Source organism: Porites lutea, chromosome 9 (assembly GCF_958299795.1).
Source record: "Porites lutea chromosome 9, jaPorLute2.1, whole genome shotgun sequence".
NCBI classification, from domain to species: domain Eukaryota; kingdom Metazoa; phylum Cnidaria; class Anthozoa; order Scleractinia; family Poritidae; genus Porites; species Porites lutea.
Window position 1 is genome coordinate 4,032,569 of NC_133209.1, and position 18,064 is coordinate 4,050,632.

The 18,064-nt window shown below is 36.3% G+C and overlaps 1 protein-coding gene across 1 annotated transcript; it reads left to right on the plus strand.

Annotated features, from left to right (window-relative positions):
* The first annotated feature begins 1,212 nt into the window (after positions 1 to 1,212).
* On the plus strand, positions 1,213 to 17,803 carry LOC140947405 (F-BAR and double SH3 domains protein 2-like). Its single transcript, XM_073396497.1, has 19 exons — positions 1,213 to 1,336; positions 1,423 to 1,520; positions 1,610 to 1,655; positions 3,980 to 4,056; positions 4,779 to 4,923; positions 5,163 to 5,225; positions 5,752 to 5,825; positions 6,080 to 6,143; positions 7,291 to 7,419; positions 8,116 to 8,238; positions 9,118 to 9,213; positions 9,549 to 9,671; positions 10,318 to 10,407; positions 10,894 to 10,945; positions 11,261 to 11,320; positions 11,677 to 11,837; positions 13,108 to 13,188; positions 13,631 to 13,799; positions 14,994 to 17,803. Exons 1-19 carry the CDS (start codon positions 1,307 to 1,309, stop codon positions 15,770 to 15,772), a joined length of 2,460 nt encoding a protein of 819 aa, XP_073252598.1. The 5' UTR covers positions 1,213 to 1,306; the 3' UTR covers positions 15,773 to 17,803.
* The last annotated feature ends 261 nt before the right edge of the window (positions 17,804 to 18,064 follow it).

Consider the following 18,064-nt stretch of genomic DNA (forward strand, 5'->3'; position numbering starts at 1 on the left):
AATTGACAAAAGGTACCCCTTTTGCATACATAGTTTAGAACTTGGCATCCCTTTCAACCGCAGCTGTAAATACACTTAAAATAGGAATATTATAAAATCACAAAACCAGAATGTGTTGTTGAGCAGTTTCCTTTTGGTCTCGTTACAAACCAAAATAAAAGATTTCCCTGCCTTTTCAGGTACTTCAACTAGTAAAATCCCTACCCTTTCTTAAACATGAAGCCTTAAAAAGGTACCCCTTTCGGGTGGAGCCTTCCTGTACAGGCCATTATTGGGGGAACACCATTTTTAAGGCTCGGAATTTTTGGCATGGATTCTTTGGGGGTTAATGTCTTGTCCAGAAATTTTTTTGGGTTTAGATTTTTGCCCCCATTCAAACATCCCCGTCACTTGAAATACGGAGTACCCCTCCCCCCACCTCCCTAGGGTAATAATTTAACAAATTCGTACTTTCCGCATGATCGATCTCATCTCACTCATGTTATCAGCCCAGGCCCCCTGGGGTAATAATTTAAGAAATTCGTGCTTTCCTCATGATGCATCTCATCCCCGAAGGGGGTACTTGGGTTAATGTTTGCTGGGTATGTGCCGCTGACCTCTCAGAGCCCCAACCCCATTATAGTCTATTTTTTGGCCAATTATAGACCCCATCTTAGTCACTTTTTCGAAAATGTAATTTTCGCGATCCCAACTTTGTCACTTTCCATTTATGCATCTACCTCATCAATGTGATTTCAAGCGGTGGAATGTAATGCGGTTAATGCGAGCTTATTGTTAAATTTAATAAACAACAACTCCCTGATTTTTTAACCGAGAATCTTCCCTTTTGAATCCCTACTTACCCCAAAATCCGAAAATTTGCGACCCTATTCTAGTAAATCTATTGAAAATGCGTCCCCATTATAGGTCATTATAGTCACTGCGACCCCATCCAGCTGCATATACCTATTAGCCTCTTGTAAGGGAGTACTCCCCCCTACCCCCCGGGATCTCATCTCACTCATGTTACTCAGTCGAGGCTGGAAAAACTTCCAAATTTTTACATTGCTAAAGGACATACATGTATGGACAGCTTTCATAAAAATGATTTGTTTTTGGTAAACAAAATTCCGTGACCAAACGTGACAGTGGGCAAGACAAAGCAAGACAGGCCGATAACGCGCCGTTGGGAAACTGGGAGTGAGGAACATGGTGACGTATTAAATTGTTTGTTTCGAACCGTCAATATGGCCGCCAAGCGATGGCCATCTTTCTCTGGGATATTTAGTGTGTTCTTCCTGAGCGAATTAGGCTGAACTTAGGCGATATGACAACACAAAATCAGCCCCAGAAGAAGGTAGGAGAATTAAAATTCATTGTTCTCAAAGCAATGTCCGTGGTGAAAACTTAATTTGTACATTGATTGGTCTACCATTAAACTAGGTCAAAATTTTACAAGTTCTTCGAACAATTCAAGCCGAGCAGCTATCGAAACTGCAGCAAAAGTTCCAGCTTGAACAGGACCTTCTAGAAGATGTTAGGTACGAGAGATTTTTTCTGTTTTGTTTTGTAATTTAGGCCAGGAAATGATCGAGAACAATGTGAAATTGTACCGTTTTATTTTGTTTAGAACCTACACGAAACAGAGATCGGCAATCGAGCGGGAATATTCCCAGGTAGGTTTTCTTATGTGTTACAAATGGAATAGCTTTTTGCCCGTCTTTGAGAATCTTCCATTCATCTTTTCCTCGAAACTAAACGGTCTGTGGTTTTGTTTGACCAATTAAAGATAATGGTAAAATTTTTCGCTCATAAATTAATTAATCAAGCTAAGTTTTAATAAACTTAAATTGCTAGAATGTCTCCACACTTTTTTTGTACATTTCAAAACAATGGAAGCCTCTTTTTTGCTAACAAAACACCTATCTCCTTTAGGTCATTGTCTAATAAGCTAGTCTTCCCAAAAGAAACCAACATTTATTTCCTTAGTGTTCACAGATTTTGTTTGCAAAAAAGTATAGAATTTTGAATAATATTACTCCCGGCGACGTATTGAATTTTTTCATAATAAAATCTGCATCAATATAATCATTCTAATTCGTTCTAGTAAGTGATCGTTGTTAAAATTGTCCGAGTTCTTTTAAGTACACGCAAGTTACTGTGGCATGTATGGATAGTTGTAATATTTGATATTGTTTAACTTGTAACGAAAGGAAATATTTTCAGTTTATGCTGATAATTTTTAATTTTAAGCTTAACGTGTACCAAGTTGTTTCTTTCTACTGTTATTTTCAGTTTCACTGCCTTTCAAAGCTGTGCCAATTTTTAATATCTTGATATGTGACTAATTTTGTGGTATTTATGATACTGGTTACTGGTTGTGTAATTAAGACAATCTTTTTTTCTGGAAATATATATCTATTGCTTCATTTGCCACAGACTTGATATATACTTGCTTCACAATTAAGTTTAACTCTGGCACAATGGTTGAATTGAAGTTGTGCTTCTGTTCAACTCATAATATTATCAGACCTGCCAACTCCTGATAGGGGAAAATCTGGATACACATGAAAAAATATCGAGAGATTCTGCAAAAACGAGTTAGATTCTCTTTCTCCTGATCAAGATTAAATGAACCCTCTTTTCCATCAGGAGTATTAACTGTTCAGTTTAAATATAAGCTTTCTTTAGTGGCATCCCTCTTGTAACAAATTAGATGCCGCTTTTTTTTTATTACTTTAAGAGGCTAGAGTAGGTCATCACTGAAACAAAACTTACAGCAAAGAGTCATTTCTTTTGGATAAGCCAACTTCATGGCTAAAATGCCTGGGGGCGGGGGGGGGGAGTACTCCCGCGAATTTTGGATAGGGGTGTGCCGCGAAGGTTCGTGAACCCTAACCCTATTTAAGGACTAAGAAAGCGAAAACTGATACCCTTTTTAAGGCCGACAGCCGAAAAATGACATCCTATTCAAGGAAAAAACAAAATTATTAATAGCATGAAAAGGAAAACTTTATTTCTTATCTGTAACACTGGATGTATAGCATCAAGCATAAAATACTAGAATAAGCCTAGTTTAATAAAAAATGTTCGTTTAGGCGGGCGTTTTCACACTCCAGTATTAGATAATACAATTCAGCTACCCTATCTAAGGACCACACCAGGGACACAGAAACAAAAGGGTCAAAAAAGATACCCTATTTGAGGACCGAGAACCTCAAAAACCATACCCTATTGTGTGGCATGTACCTATGTAGCCCATATGTGGGAGTACCCCCCCCCCAACCCCCCGGGCTAAAATGTTAGACAAAGTCCTATCAAGGCTTAAACAGGCACAAGCAATCCTCACGAAATTTCAGCATTTTTTTTTTTTTCAACAACGTAACATTTCATTTCAGAATGGTATTTCCCAAAAAAACTGTGAGATTGGGAGTCTTGTTGTGAGGCTGTAAGAAACATTAAAAAATCGCGAGACTCACAGCAGAATCGCGCAAGTTGGCAGGTCTGTATTATTACTGATTTCGGCATGGTAGAAGCATCACCTTCCCTCCCCTTCACTTTCTTAAATGGTAATGCTATCACAAGGAGAGCCTTACCCTGACTTGTTAAAAGTCAGGCCTTATGACAGAGAGGAAAAACAAGTATCAGAAAATGATGTAGCGTTTCCAGTAGGTGGTATTTTGTGGCTTAAAATAATAATGGTATCTTCAGTACACAAGGTATCGGATTTCATTTTGTAGATTTGGAATATATCATCAGAATACCTGCTCTCATAAGATTTACAAAACTATACACTTATAAAGGCTCTGCATGCCATGTTTCCGAAGCAAAATAGCTGTAAATTAGGCAATTCACCTGTTTCTTGAAATTTCTTCAACTACCAGTAGATGTCTGCTTCATAATTAACCAGCTTTGGTAGAATTTAATGTTACATACATTGTAATATTTCAGGTTGTAAAGGCTGATTGTTTATTCTTATTACCTTCTTGACCCCTTCAAGGCATTGCAAAAACTTAATTCCCAGTTTCTTCAAAAGAAAGAACTAGAAGAATCAGCTGGTGGAGAAAGTGGAAGCAGGTAATATTGGATAAGCTTGTTTGATTTTTAAATGTTAAATGATTTTATTTTCAAGTTGATTTGTGAGATTCAACGAGGATGTCTCTAAAAGCCAGCTGCCAGCTCATTTCCTTCCCTTTGTAATTGAAGTCAAACTATAAGAAGGGTTTGTATCTGAAGTCACGAGCCTTCAATGCAGGCACATTTTTTTGTAGACAAATTTTTTTGAGAGGGAGTAAAAGTTCTTTGTTTATGTTTGTAACTCTATTAGTATAGTTACCATCTTGAGTTTTTAATGGAGGACCCATGGGGTACTTGCTAGGGCAAAAAGAAGGGGGCAGGGGAGGCCCCTCCCACTTTCTTCAACTTCTCTGCTTTTTTGCAAATCAGTATGGCCGTGGTTTCAACATGGTGATAACAAAAACAAAGACACTCACACACAACGAAAATGCCTGCAATGCAGGCTATGTGGTCATCAGAGCAGAAACATTCTAATATCTCACGAGCAATTTTCACTCTGAAGAAGCTGATTTTTAGCAAGAAGGTAGTTTTACTATTGCTGTATTAAAAAAAAATCCCATATTATGTATCAAATTTTAACATTTGTGACTTCACACTTTTTCCCCTATTCTGGAACAGACATTAAATACATCTAGACAACTTTAACGTCTCCAGCTTAAAAAACAGCCTTTGTTCTGATGTGCGGTAAAAAATGCTTAAATCTGAGTTTCCTTTTTATGCAGAACCCCTCAGGGTGTATGGAAATCTCTTCTTGATGAAGCAGAGAAGAAGGCTAAGCAGCGTCAGACCATTTCAGAAGAACTCCAAGGACAAATGGGAGAGAGTATGAAAATGTTGAAATCAAACAGATCACAAGTTTATAAAAAGGTATGTTATTATCAGCAGTTAAACAAATTATTATATGTTGAAGCTGAAGCTACATGGTTAATTGTTAACAATTGGCTTGTGAAGCTCAAACGTGTGGTTTCTGTACGACCAATTAAGTGTGTCTTGTTAGTTCCCTGTAACACAAAGAAGCTTAGAACTAGAAAATCTTGCCTTTTACCGTGCTGTCACCATGATTATTTGAATTTGTAAGAAGAGATATTTTATGTCTTTTTCTTTAGTGTGAAGAACTTACAAAGAAAATCCATGAGGAAGTGTTTGAGACAGTTCGTGAATTATCTAAGGTAATTGTAAGACAAAATTTAGACCAGCTTTACCTCAGTTTAATTAGGTTATTATTTTGCAATTTAACATGAAGGTGGTTACTGGAAGCCTTCATTTGAAGAATTTTTTGTTTTTCTCAGGCATATTGTTAGGGTTATTTGTACTAATATCCTGCCAAGAATACTTTAACAAATTATGAAAAAGTACCGTCTTTACCCTACTAGTAACTATGGTTACCTTGAAAGAAGGTAACCCTAGGTGGCCAAAGTTAGCCTTGATTTTCAGTAAGATTTCAAGTGATGTGCACCAGCAGACTGTGTACAGCATCTTTTTTTTTCAAATTATACTTATTTGATTTATGTGGCAACTGACTTGATTTATGTGGCACCTAACCCCCTTACCCAAGATAGTCTTTATCCAGCATGGTGGCTTCAAAATTGAACCATTTAGCAGAACAATTTTCAATGTGAAAGATAATTTATACTGTTACTCTTTGTGGTCTGATCATTTAGTTGCCTGCTTAAATTATGTGATTTTTCTTTTCAGGCCAAAAAGGGATACGAGGAAATGGAAAAGTTATCCCAGGCGGCACGGGAGCAAGCTGCTGATGCAGAGGACAAGTATGTACACATTGTTTTGTGCTAATTTGTGTTGCATGTGTGATTTTGTCTGCTGTGGTCTTAGAAGTGAAGTGTGGTTCTGATTGTATCACCTACCATTTTTTATTCCACTGTGTTTGAACTTAATCATGGAACAGACAATCATAGTAGATTACGTATCTACTAAATAGGTGTAGCTAGTGTGTATTGCAGTTGGTGTAGACAGTGTAATCAACACTTAATATGCCAAACAAAATTAAACTTTAATATTTTAGGCTGAAAAAGAAGAATGTCAAGTTTTTCCAGTCCAAGACATCACTAGAAAAGAATCTAAACAAGGTACACTGTTCTAACTTTAATGTTGAAGATGGTATCTAATAATTTAGTTTAATATCTAGAGTATTATTTTAAAAATAGCTTACAGTTTATACAAGCAAGAAATCTCAGATCTCAGCACCTTCTGTCCATGTGGAAGACTCTAATATTACAAATTATTATAATTACATAAATTCTAATTCTGTTTACAGTACTTATTCTTGGTTTGCAACCTCATGACAATTTGGCCATGTTGGTTGAGAAAACAACTTTACAAGCTTAATTAGTTCCCAGGAGAGGGTAGCCTGTGCCAGGCTCTCGGTCAGTGCAGATGAGCGAAAAAGGCGGGCGAGCAGTGGAAAAGCAAACGAGCAAAAAACGACAGAAGAGAGAAGGGAAGAGCCTGTAAGCGTCTTTTCAAATACCTCAATTCGCCCACTACGTGCCCCTCCCACCTCCAGAAAACTGTTTATTTTGTCAAAAAGAGATGTTTAAATTTCAAAATGTGCCGTGCAGGAGGGTTTCACACATTCTCTATGTTTGTTCTTGGTCTCTGCATGTGTGAAACCAATCGATTAGGGACTTTAAAATCCAACAACGTGACGGGAATGATAAACATCCCTAAAAAACTGTGTGTTGCATGTGTGAAGTTGCTGTTTAACTTATTAAAAAACTTTTTCTTTTGTGTTTTTTTTTTAACTTTCTCCCTGCGGTCATGTCATTGGATCATTAAGTCCCTGTTGACATGGTTGAAAACAACTGTCAAAATTGACCAATCACAGGGTTTACCAGGAGCTGGTTTACTGGAATGATGTATTGAAAACAATGCTTGCAGGCTCCACTTACCGGTCTCTCGGCCAGCTCCCCCGCGGTTTTCGCGCAACTATTCTCTTTGTGTTTTCTGCACTACCTGGGAGCCTGGAAAGCACATTATCTTACCCTTTACTAAAAAAAGGGTGCATACTGCACCAGTATTTGAATAACAGTTAAGCTGACTGGTCATCGTCTCCTCTTTGATTTGTAAAAGTTCAAAATGAAATCCCTGCTTCGTCATGGTCCCATTAATATGGCCTCAAATTAAACAAGTGCCCCATTTTAGGGTATTTATTGGATTTACATTGTTATTATATATATACACATGTATAACAATGTATTTGTTGACCTTTCACAGAGTTCTAGTAGGCGTGATGTTTGTGAAAGAAGGTCCGCAATGGCAAGAAATGATTACATAATGTCACTTGCTGCCGCCAATGCACATATGACAAGATATTACTGCACGGAGATGCAAGACATCATGTCTGTAAGTTGCTAAGTACTTATTAAAATTTCATACCAATAGATTTCCACTAAAGTAGTCTACAGTCCACAGCCTGTAAATCTCTTTTCTTTCTTATTATTTCTATCTTATTCTTCATTTTAATGCATTAGAGTCATTATTCATTTTTATTGCCTTGTTTGTTTCCATTAATTTTGATGCACACCATGAGAGTCTATTTGATTATCTTAGGATCTATATATTGCATGATTTAGTCTTTTATTTTTCAAAACACTGTGCAATTCCACCATGAGAGTGGTTTTTTTTCTCTAATGTAATTGATTAAGTCTGTTGAATGGAATTAAAATCTTTTTATTGTTTTATTAAATTATTATTATTATTATTATTATTATTATCATCATCATTATAATATGGCTTGTTTGCTCATTAGCTTGCTTTACATGTATTTTTAAATTCAATATACCTTTAAATAATAAGCCATTTCCGAGTTCCCCGGGCCTCCGTTTCAAAACGAGGGTAGGTGCTCAGCCTTTGATATGGAAATCATTTTTCATTCTCATGCAAATAAAACTCATTTTCACAAGAAAGGTTGTGCACCTAGCATCATTTTGATAGTGAGGGTTTTTGGAACTTGCAAGTGGCCTATTTACATAATATAAAATTCTACATGTTGTGTAGCTTCAAATTAAAGTGTGCTTTTGTACATGTATTTCTATTTAGACTCTAGATGGGGACTTTTTTGATCAGATGAGAGGCTACTTTGCCACCTTGGGTGAATTGGAAGTGGATGCCTGCAAAAATGCCATAGCAGGATTTGAGAGTGTTGTTTCTCAAGCAAATACAGTAAGGATTATGCCTTTGAACTCTAAAAGAGACCTTTAGATTCAAAGACAAGGGCGACTTATGGGATAAGATTTGACTTAAATAAATTGTTTTCATGTATTCTTTCAATGTATACACCCGCAACCAATTTTCCTTTTTTTACCAGAAAAGTTAGCACTGTTATGCTTGTTGAAGGAGGTAAAGACCGCTCCTGATCACAAAATGATAATAAAAACTTCTAAAATTTGATAACTTGTTTCTGTATCTATGGAATTTTTGCTAAAACCTGTACTAGAATGATGATTTTCCCGCCAAAATGTTTCTGATTCACGCGTGTGCACTATACATAATGTTGGGGCAATCTTGTCCTCATAGTCTTCCTCAGCTTAGAATCAAAAGGTCACTAATGTCAAACTAAGAAAACCATAAATGCCTAGAAAAATTTTCCTTTCTGGGACTGATGATTATTTTTACCAGTCCAATCCCATAGAAATCAGAATACACGAACAAACCATAAAACACTAAATTAATTACAATAATATTGTCGCTGCCGGTGGTTTAATTTCCTGGCTTTTCCTCAGTTGTGGACCCAACCCTCCAAGTTGCGACCATTTAATCACCATGGCACCTACAATTTTGAAGCTGGCGACTTGATTTGTAAAAAAGTCTCCTTAAACCAAAAGAATTGGTCGCCAAGTGGGGACCAAGCAAAAACTTTAAGTTGGAAGGTTGGGACCATTGACATTCTGGAATAATCTCTTGTGTTCACGTGTCCATCATAGCTCAACAGCTCCAGCTGAACACAATGCGGTGATATCTAGTTCAATATTAAAAGGATAAAAGGATAAAATACAGTAGACAAAAGTATTATTAATGCACTGATTGTTAATTTCTTTCAAGATTAACAGAGATGTGTCTCTTCAAGCTTTGCTGTTTAAAAACAAAGTCTTTTCAGAAGTTGTTCAATACGACTTTGAACCTTACAGACATGATAACGTAAGTACTATTTTTAAATCTAAATTGATAAAAACATCCTTTGGCTGCCAACATTCACATACATGTAGGTAGGCTATAATTCACAGGCAGTTTCTGATAACTAGAGCCTTTCTTTTTAATTTTTTTTTTTTTGCATCAATTTTTTAACTATCAGCAGGTGTATTTTGTTTTGGTATTCTTTTTGACTTGAATTGATGGAGAAGACAAATTAAAAAGAAAAAATAGCAGCTGGACACAAATCAGGCTGTGCCCAAGGCATCCAGGTTGAAAAGTTGCTCGTCTCTTCTCTTATTCACTTGCTGTCTTTCTTATAAATTTATTCATTTTCTGGTTAGGTAAGAAAGGTTACAACAGAACACAATGCTGGCCTGGCCTTGAATAAAGAAGCAAGAAAATTAGCGATGAAGCTTGCTAAGGATCAGATGAACATAAAGGCAAAAATGAAACTACTTCAAGGGGTATGTGTGTACGTGCATGTTGTGCTGTAGGTAACATCCTCTTTCAGGTTAAATCAGTGTTCAACCTTATTTGATTCAGAATTTCCTTCGTTTCCTATCCCTACTTGTGTAATTTTGAAATGTGGAAATTTCATTAAAGTGTTCAAAGATGCATGATGATTATTGTATATGGCTGAGTGTGCAAGTAGGCAAGATGAAGTAAATCCGGTGTTCTGAACATTGACCACCTGAGTGGGCAAGATGGGTGTGTCTTGCCCTCTCGGGGTTTCCCATGTTTGTCCAGCAAGAAAAAGTTATCTTTTTGGCTAATAATAAATCCTCATTTTGCCAAGCTTGTTCGGTCAAGATGGTTGGACATCGGCATTGCTCTGTTTTGCCTTTATTATTGAAATTACTTCTTCACTTTCATAAAAAAGCAAAAAAGAACATGCAAAATGATTGCATCCAATACATGTATCCAACCACCTTGACCTCATGTTTGGTCGATAACACATACTTATAGGATTGATTGGGCCTCTACATTGGCTTGTCTTCAGTCCTTTAGCTTCGTTCCAGGCTACTTAATGAGCAACTCATTAAGACCTATACAGTAATATATTTATTACAAACTCTACCTTTAAACTTGGTCTTTTGACTTCCTTAACAGACTGAAGATTCACCAACAGCACCAGGAGATGTCACTCAGGATTCTGAGCAAAGTACTGAGGCATTGAAAGAAAGCATAAGACTGATTGAGGTTCGTTTAGTCGATATTGAAGTAACTTTATGTTGTGACTGCGTTGAAATTGTTGTGACTGTGACGAGTGTTATAACTTTAACGAGTGTTGTGACTGTGACGATTCTTATTAATAATTTATGCTTAAAGGATACTACTTAAAACAGATGGAGTTTTTGGTTCTGTTATCATTTTGTTCACTTTCTGTTGTATCCTTGTTTTAATAGAAAAATGTAGCTTTTGTTGATTTTAAAGTTGGTTTTGTTGACTTATACATATATTTCATTTTACCGTGCAGTTTTTAAAATTTTTAAGTTCTAATTTGTATAATTTTTCATTCTTATTAAGGACCTTTCTGAAAACTATACTTATGTGCTTGAAAATTTCTTAATAAAAAATGATTTTGGTAATAACTAAGGGATGGTAGACAATGAGTGATTTTATTTCAATTTACTGTTTTTATTGAGTTCAAATATTAATGATTTTCTGTACTTTCTCATGCATCAGACAAACAAGCTGAAGACAGAGGCATGTTTACAAGTCTTGCGTGAGGCTGGGGGTGAGTTAAGAATATTCATGTTGGACATATTGCATGTAGCCTATCAGGAAGGTATCTCTCAAGAAATACTCAGTCTTTTTGTTAAAATGATCCATACCAAAAAAAACCCAAAGAACTCTTTTTTGACAGCCGAAAGGCCTCAGATTGGCATGTTAAAATAATTTAATAGTTGGTACAGTGTAATACTTTTTGCCATGAATTTAGATTTTGTGTGAAGTTCCCTCCTTGGTTTATGAGCAAATCCAAGGTAATTGGGGAGGAGAATCTGTTATTTTATCTGTCAATTCACTTAGACCCTTTTTTTTTCTCTTTCAGTAAATGTGGACGAATGGCTAAAGAGTGCTAATTCCTTGTCTCCTAATGACATAGAAGCTGGTAATAATTGGTTTTATTCCTTTCATAGTAACTATAATTATTCATGTTATATTAAGGATGCATTCAATTGATCATATTCAAGAATAAGAACAGGCAAAAATTTGAGGCAAATCTCTTCTACCACAAATTTTTGAAACATTGGAATGCTACATACATCAAGTGAATGTGTCCATAAACCAGATATCTGGACTTTACCATGCAGTGAAAGCAAAAGAAGTTTATTTCATGCATTCCATAATATGGTCAACTGAACATTCCTTAAGTTTTCTACTGCCGAATTTATGTTTATGTACCGTACTATAACCTGCTGGTAGTTACTAAAGTCTGTCTAACATGCTACAACTCCTTCATGACAGATTCTATAAGCCAGAACTCATTCAATGATGACTTTGCTGATGATGACTGGGATGACCTGGATGACACGTTCACAGCAGATTACTCTTCAGATGAGGATTCCAGGAGTGTGTCATCAAACTGCTCTATCCCAGTCTCTTGTATTGCCTTGTACAATTTTGAGGTATGTATCCTTTAGCTGGCTTGTACGTAACTGAGGATCACTTTAATAGCCTTGATGCATGATACCTGCCATCTTTGCATGCCCTTTAGGATTGATGATAAAAACCATGTGGCCTCTCAGGGGGCAAACAGGTGATAAAATTTGTTAATACAAGAAATCACAGTCGAGTTTGTTTATTCCCTCGAAGTGAGACAGCAATTTTAGTCAAGCAAAATGTACAGAACAATTTTTGGACAAGTTTTGTGTCATTACTCTTTGCTCTGCCTGTATGTACGTTGTAGTTGCATCCAGAAAAGTAACAAATATCACTTCCTCTCATAACTTGCTTTTATCATCGTTAAGATAAAAAGTTGTTTGATTTCTGTTGTCTAGAGTAAACAAACTCAACCACAGTTTCTTGAATTGGCAAATTTTGTCACTTGTTTGCCCCGTGGGAGACCACTTGACATTTGTTTTATCCCGTCAGTCCTAAACTGCATGCAAAGATACATGCAAAGATGATCATTTTCACACTCATGTATGGGGGCATCATTACTCATTCCTTCATTACTTGTAAACTGCACCTTAAGCAGTCTGGAAAAGTCCCCCAACTGGTGTTGTAAATTATCCCTGAAAGGCCCTGAGGGGAGTGGATAATATGATATTTACATTCATTTACACATGGTTATCATGAATAACGTCTTTTACCTCAATGGTCTCCCTAAATTCTAGCTCTGCAGGTATTAAGGGGACCATTTCTGACCAGTAAAGCAAAAAATATACACCACTTTCCTTGGGGGACGGAGGGAATGGGGTGAGGAACATGGACCCACTCTCCTTGGAAATGTGTTAGGAGCTTGGTTTTCTGAAACTTTATTCTCTTATTTGAATACCTTTTTGAGGCTTATTGGCTGTTGTAAGCTATCAGCCTTCTGATTTTAAAGTTTACTTCTTAAAGAGCCACAATATATTATTCTGAAAGAGCCGTTATAAAATGAAGTAGGAAGTATACCTTTTCCCTTCAAATTTATTGTTTTAAGAAGATAATAGTAATAATAATAAGAATAATAATGATTTATTAACAGATTGACTGGGTGGCTCTTCCGATCACAATGTTTTGTATTTTTAAAAGACCTTGATTAGTTTTAGTAAACCTTGCAGGTGGTAAGAAATCATGCTCTAAGCGTAAATTTTACTGGTTACTGTCTCATAAGGAGAATACTGTTACCTGAGGGTGTCTTCCATGCTTTGTGCAGCCACGGTTTATTTAACTAGTGACTATTCTTAACAGGCAACAGACTCAGATGAGCTAACCATAACAGAGGGTGAAGAACTAGAAATCTTAGAAAGAGATGCTGAAGGATGGTGTAAGGTAAGTTGAACAATATTTACAGTTTTTCTAGTAAGGTCTTGTGGGAAATTCATATGAGAAGCAAGGATATTTGGCTATAACTGGCACACTTGTTTTTTCTTTCTCATTAATCTCTAGTAATCTCAGTAAGGTTTAAGAAACAACAGTCCAAATTCCCCAATAAGTCCTAAGTATGCATTAATTACTAAAAACTGATGTTGTGTAAGTGAAAATCACCTTTTCCCAAAACTGAAGGAGGCTGAATGTCAAAAATGTTCCCCTGGTGCAAGATAATGTGCATCCAACTTATGATGACAGCTGTTTTGTCTGTTTTTTAGGACAAATTTGCAGCACATGCATTTAGACTTTCGATCATAATTTTGTTGCTAGTTATTACTAGATTATTAATTTTTTATTTGAACAAGACCCTAGCCAATAAATTGTGGACATTTTATTTCAACAGGGTCGTAACAAAGGTGGCCAAGTGGGTTTTTTTCCAGAGTCTTATGTTGAAGTGGGATCAACGTCATCTGTTAGTACTCCAACAAGTTCCTACACTGATGGTCCTCCTCTTGGTTCGCCAGTCAGTGTCGCAAGTGTGGTACAAGCAACATCGGGATCAACAAAATACTGTGAGTTTGGCCAGGTTGTCAGGCTTTTCTGGGGGGGTGGGGTTGGGGGAACCAGAGTGCAAATGAAGTCAGTTTTAAAGTTACAGCTTGTCTGTTGGGCAGGCTGTAGCTAGCAAGTACTAGCCCAAGAGTCATTTTATTCAGCCTGAAAAAAAAGTTTTGATGTGCAGGATCAAGCCTGGTTTGTTTGTAATATAAATACCCCCTAAATAATGTCACTAGCCCTGGGCTATTGGACACAACTTTCTTTGGTTGCTGAGAACAGGACCTGAGAGCAGTGAAAAGGGGACTCTTGCCTCCAGCCAATTTGTCCTTAACAATCCTTAACCCTATGGAATATCTGATACTAACTGTAAGTACAGTTAATAGTAACAGTTAACAGTAGTTAATGCAAATATGATTAAGAGGGAGGGATCACCCCAGGTACAAAATCATTGGTCTTTCACGGTATTTAGGGCAAGAAGAGGGGAAAGGGATGCATGAACACCTTCAGGACCTCCCCAGATCTGATCTCAAATTCTCATTAATAATTATTTATTTCCACCTGCGTAAAAATTATAATCTCCAGTAGGGGTGTGAGGACATTGGTTTATGATGAGGACATTCAAGGGGGTATTGGAAGATACACCTGTAGACCTTGGGAAAAAGGATTTAGGCACCCATACTCAACAAAGTTATGTGTGGGGAGGCTACACCCTAATTTCCAATCCTTTACCCTTTTTATATACCATTTTTCACAGAAGAGGTACCCCCTTTTCTATATTCTATATTAAAAATGTTACCTTAGCTTTCAATACCTACTTAAGAACACTGCATCTCTTTCTCAACTCTTTAATGAAGTTAATAGTAAATGGTATTATGGGAGAACATAAACAATATGCCCTTTAAAATATCTATGTTCAATTGAATTACAGATTTCCCTACCCTTCTCTTTACTTCATCTGGCAAAATCCCTACCCCTTTATACACCTGAAGCCTTAAAAAGGTACCCTTTTCGAGGAGCCTAGGACTTAATTGGGAGTACACGCCCACCCCTCTCCCTTGCTCACTGGGTTCACTCAGCACAGCCCTGCTATTACAGGTATGTTAGACATGGAGACCATAATGGGAGAATTTTTATGCTGACCTGAATCCAATGACCATTAATATTAAATAATGATTTGTCAACTGAAGATGTAGTGTTTTGCTTTTCAGTGTGTTATGTGAGGGCACTTTATGACTATGAAGCTATGGGTGATGATGAAATATCTTTCAAAGAAGGAGACATTGTAGGGGTGATCTCAAAAGATGACAATGACATTGATGATGGCTTTTGGTATGGGGAGTTCCAAGGCCAAAGAGGAGTTTTTTCATCATTGGTGGTAGAGGACATGCCAGGAGAATTTCCATCTACAGATACTAATATGAACATAACAGAGCCTTTACCAAGTTCCTCAAGAACCTCATCTTCCAATACTAGGGCCGGAGATTATATAACCATTCCAATAGACTACAGAGCGAATGGATCAGCAGCAGCATCATCATCAAACGCAATACAACCTGTTAGAAAAGCACCACCACCCCCTGCGGGTTCATCTCCGCAGATTCCACGGAGTACAACAATGGCATCAGGGGGAGCTGGCAGGGCATTGCTGCCTCCAGTTGAACGTCAAAGAGCAAGAACTGAGAATACAGTGACTATGAGGAGACCAGACAGTGCATCTTTTGCAAGAAGTCTTTCTCAAAACACATCTCTTCAAGCAAAAATGTATGAGAATATAAACCAGTTGGCACCTACAGCATCAAAGCCTCCTGATTATGTTAATTTCACAGACCTATCATCAAGGGTAAACGGTGCATCATCCCACTCAGCAAGTGCTTCCTCTAGTGCGCCTAGACCTGCGGCAAGGTCACTTCGCCCAGCTCCACCCCCTAAACCTCCCCCACCAACTGCTTCCAGCAGAACTACATTTAGGTCTTTATCCTATGTTTAAAACCTGTGCCCAAAACGGAGGTTATATAGTGCATCCCAGATTATAGGCAGGGTTGAAGGTAAAAATAAGCTCCTTTGTAGTTAAATCCAAATTTTTAGCTGGTTTTGTAATAATTACATGGCTGTACACCGGCTGCTCGAATGCTTAAAGATAATAACAAGAATCTTATGATGTCTTGTCTATCTCACCTTTAAGTCGATTTACCTTGAAGAGTTACAAGTATTCAATTACCGTGTGTAGCTTACTTAGGTTAACTCAAATGTTTATATCAAGTAAGTATTCTTTCTAGAGTAATGGCTACCTCTTATCACTGTTATAGTAGAAGCCGATACAATTGTTCGGCTAAAGAAGAATATTTTTTGCCCATGGTAAGCTCTATTAATATTGTTCAAAATATTGTAAATATAAAGTTTAATTGGCATCATGGCCTTCATTGTTGTTTTGGGACATCCATTTTAATAATTATTATTACTACTGTCAACAATATGGCCTACAAAGTTTCTCCTGTACATGTACATTATTTTGTTGATAATATCAGCAATGATCTGTATGTCTTGCCATAGTAATATTACTCTCTTCTTGACCAGTCATCAGCTAAAGGATGTTGGCTTTGTTTGGAAAAATACCGACAGATCTAAAAACAGTGGTAATTGAAAGAAACTAGTTACAAGCACAGGGATAAAATCTTATTATGTATTTGATTATTATACAAGTGTTAGTGATAAACATATTTCAGTGTTATCTGTTCAGTTGTGTTATTCAGTTTCCTGTCACCTTAGGTTTCAAGGCAAACAGCTGGCAAAAAATTTATTGTATAGATTCTATTGCTTTGCTCATGATTGTTGACTTAATTTTGTCATATTGTATGTTAAATTTAGACTTTTCTTAGTTAATGGTTTTCCAAAACCCTTTTCCGTTTTTAGGTTATAATTGGACTAAGATTAGCTTGAATTTCATCTGATTACTTCGAGTCGTTATTACTCCCTCAGTAACAACATTGCTGAGAGGAGAAAACGACTTGAAGCAATCAAATGAAATTCAGGCTAGACTAAGATTTTTTTGATGTAAAATAAGGATTTAGCAGTGAGGTTTTGACAGAGTTTTATGGAGATAACGATAGGCCTGTTGACTTTTGATTGTGATACTCTGCATGATGTTTACAAAAAAGTAATGTACAAGTTGTAGTGGTAACCCTTGCATTCTAAAGAGATCTAAAGAGAAGAGACTAATAATATATTGATGGGTTACCAAAAAAGAATGTTTTAGGTGAGTGGAATTGGTTTAAGGCCTAGAATAAAGTCTGGAAATGTTTCTGCTCTAATACAGGTATGTGGCAAAAAATATATATTACAATGTTTCCTTAGAATTAAACAATGATACATAATTTATTTCATACTACTCCACTTATTTGATATATCAGTATTGTTGTTGTTATTATTATTATTATTATTATTATTATTATTATTATTATTATTATGTCATTATGAAACCCAATAATTACTTAATAGTGGGTTTCATAATGACATAATAATAATAATAATAATAATAATAATTATTATTATTATTATTATTATTATTATTAAAATGGCTCGCTTTGGAAAACTGTTCACATTTTATCCTTAAAAAGTTTTAGTTTATCCAGTGCCAGCAGCTTGTTTGAAATATCAGCTGGTCTGATTATTCATGCCTGGTCTGCAGTGTTTTCTTGCTGATGCTGAAAATTTGGATAGACTAAAATTTAAGGAAGTTCTTAATTAACATGTATTTAAATAATCAAATCATTGTGTTAGCAAACTCAAAAATTAACTGTCACAGAAGTGACAGATGCAAACTAATATGAGAAATCTCAAATGGTTTTAGACTGTCAAATTTTATTTAATAAATGCATATGCCATGTGATTAAAGGCTTTGAGCTCTTGGGTACAGAAAACTCTAAAAGTCAATTAACTAATTCATGACAAATTTTTGTTTGTTGAAAATAATTCCCTTGTCTGATGGATGAAGTGTAAAATAAATAAATTTATTGGTTAAGTTGAAGTTGTCATTCTTTTTTTTGCACTCAACCTACAATACTCGTCACACTTATTGAAACACTTGTTACGCCCTACCCAATTATGTTGATTCACATATCACCCATTTGCAAAATATGCAAATCTCAACATTGGGGAACATGAGAAGAAGTGCACTCAGGGAAAAGTTAAATAAGTTGGTTGAGATGGCGTGACATGAAAAATCCTCAGTTTCAGCCTAGTGTTTCAACAAAATCTGACGAGTATGTAGGTTGATTTTCAG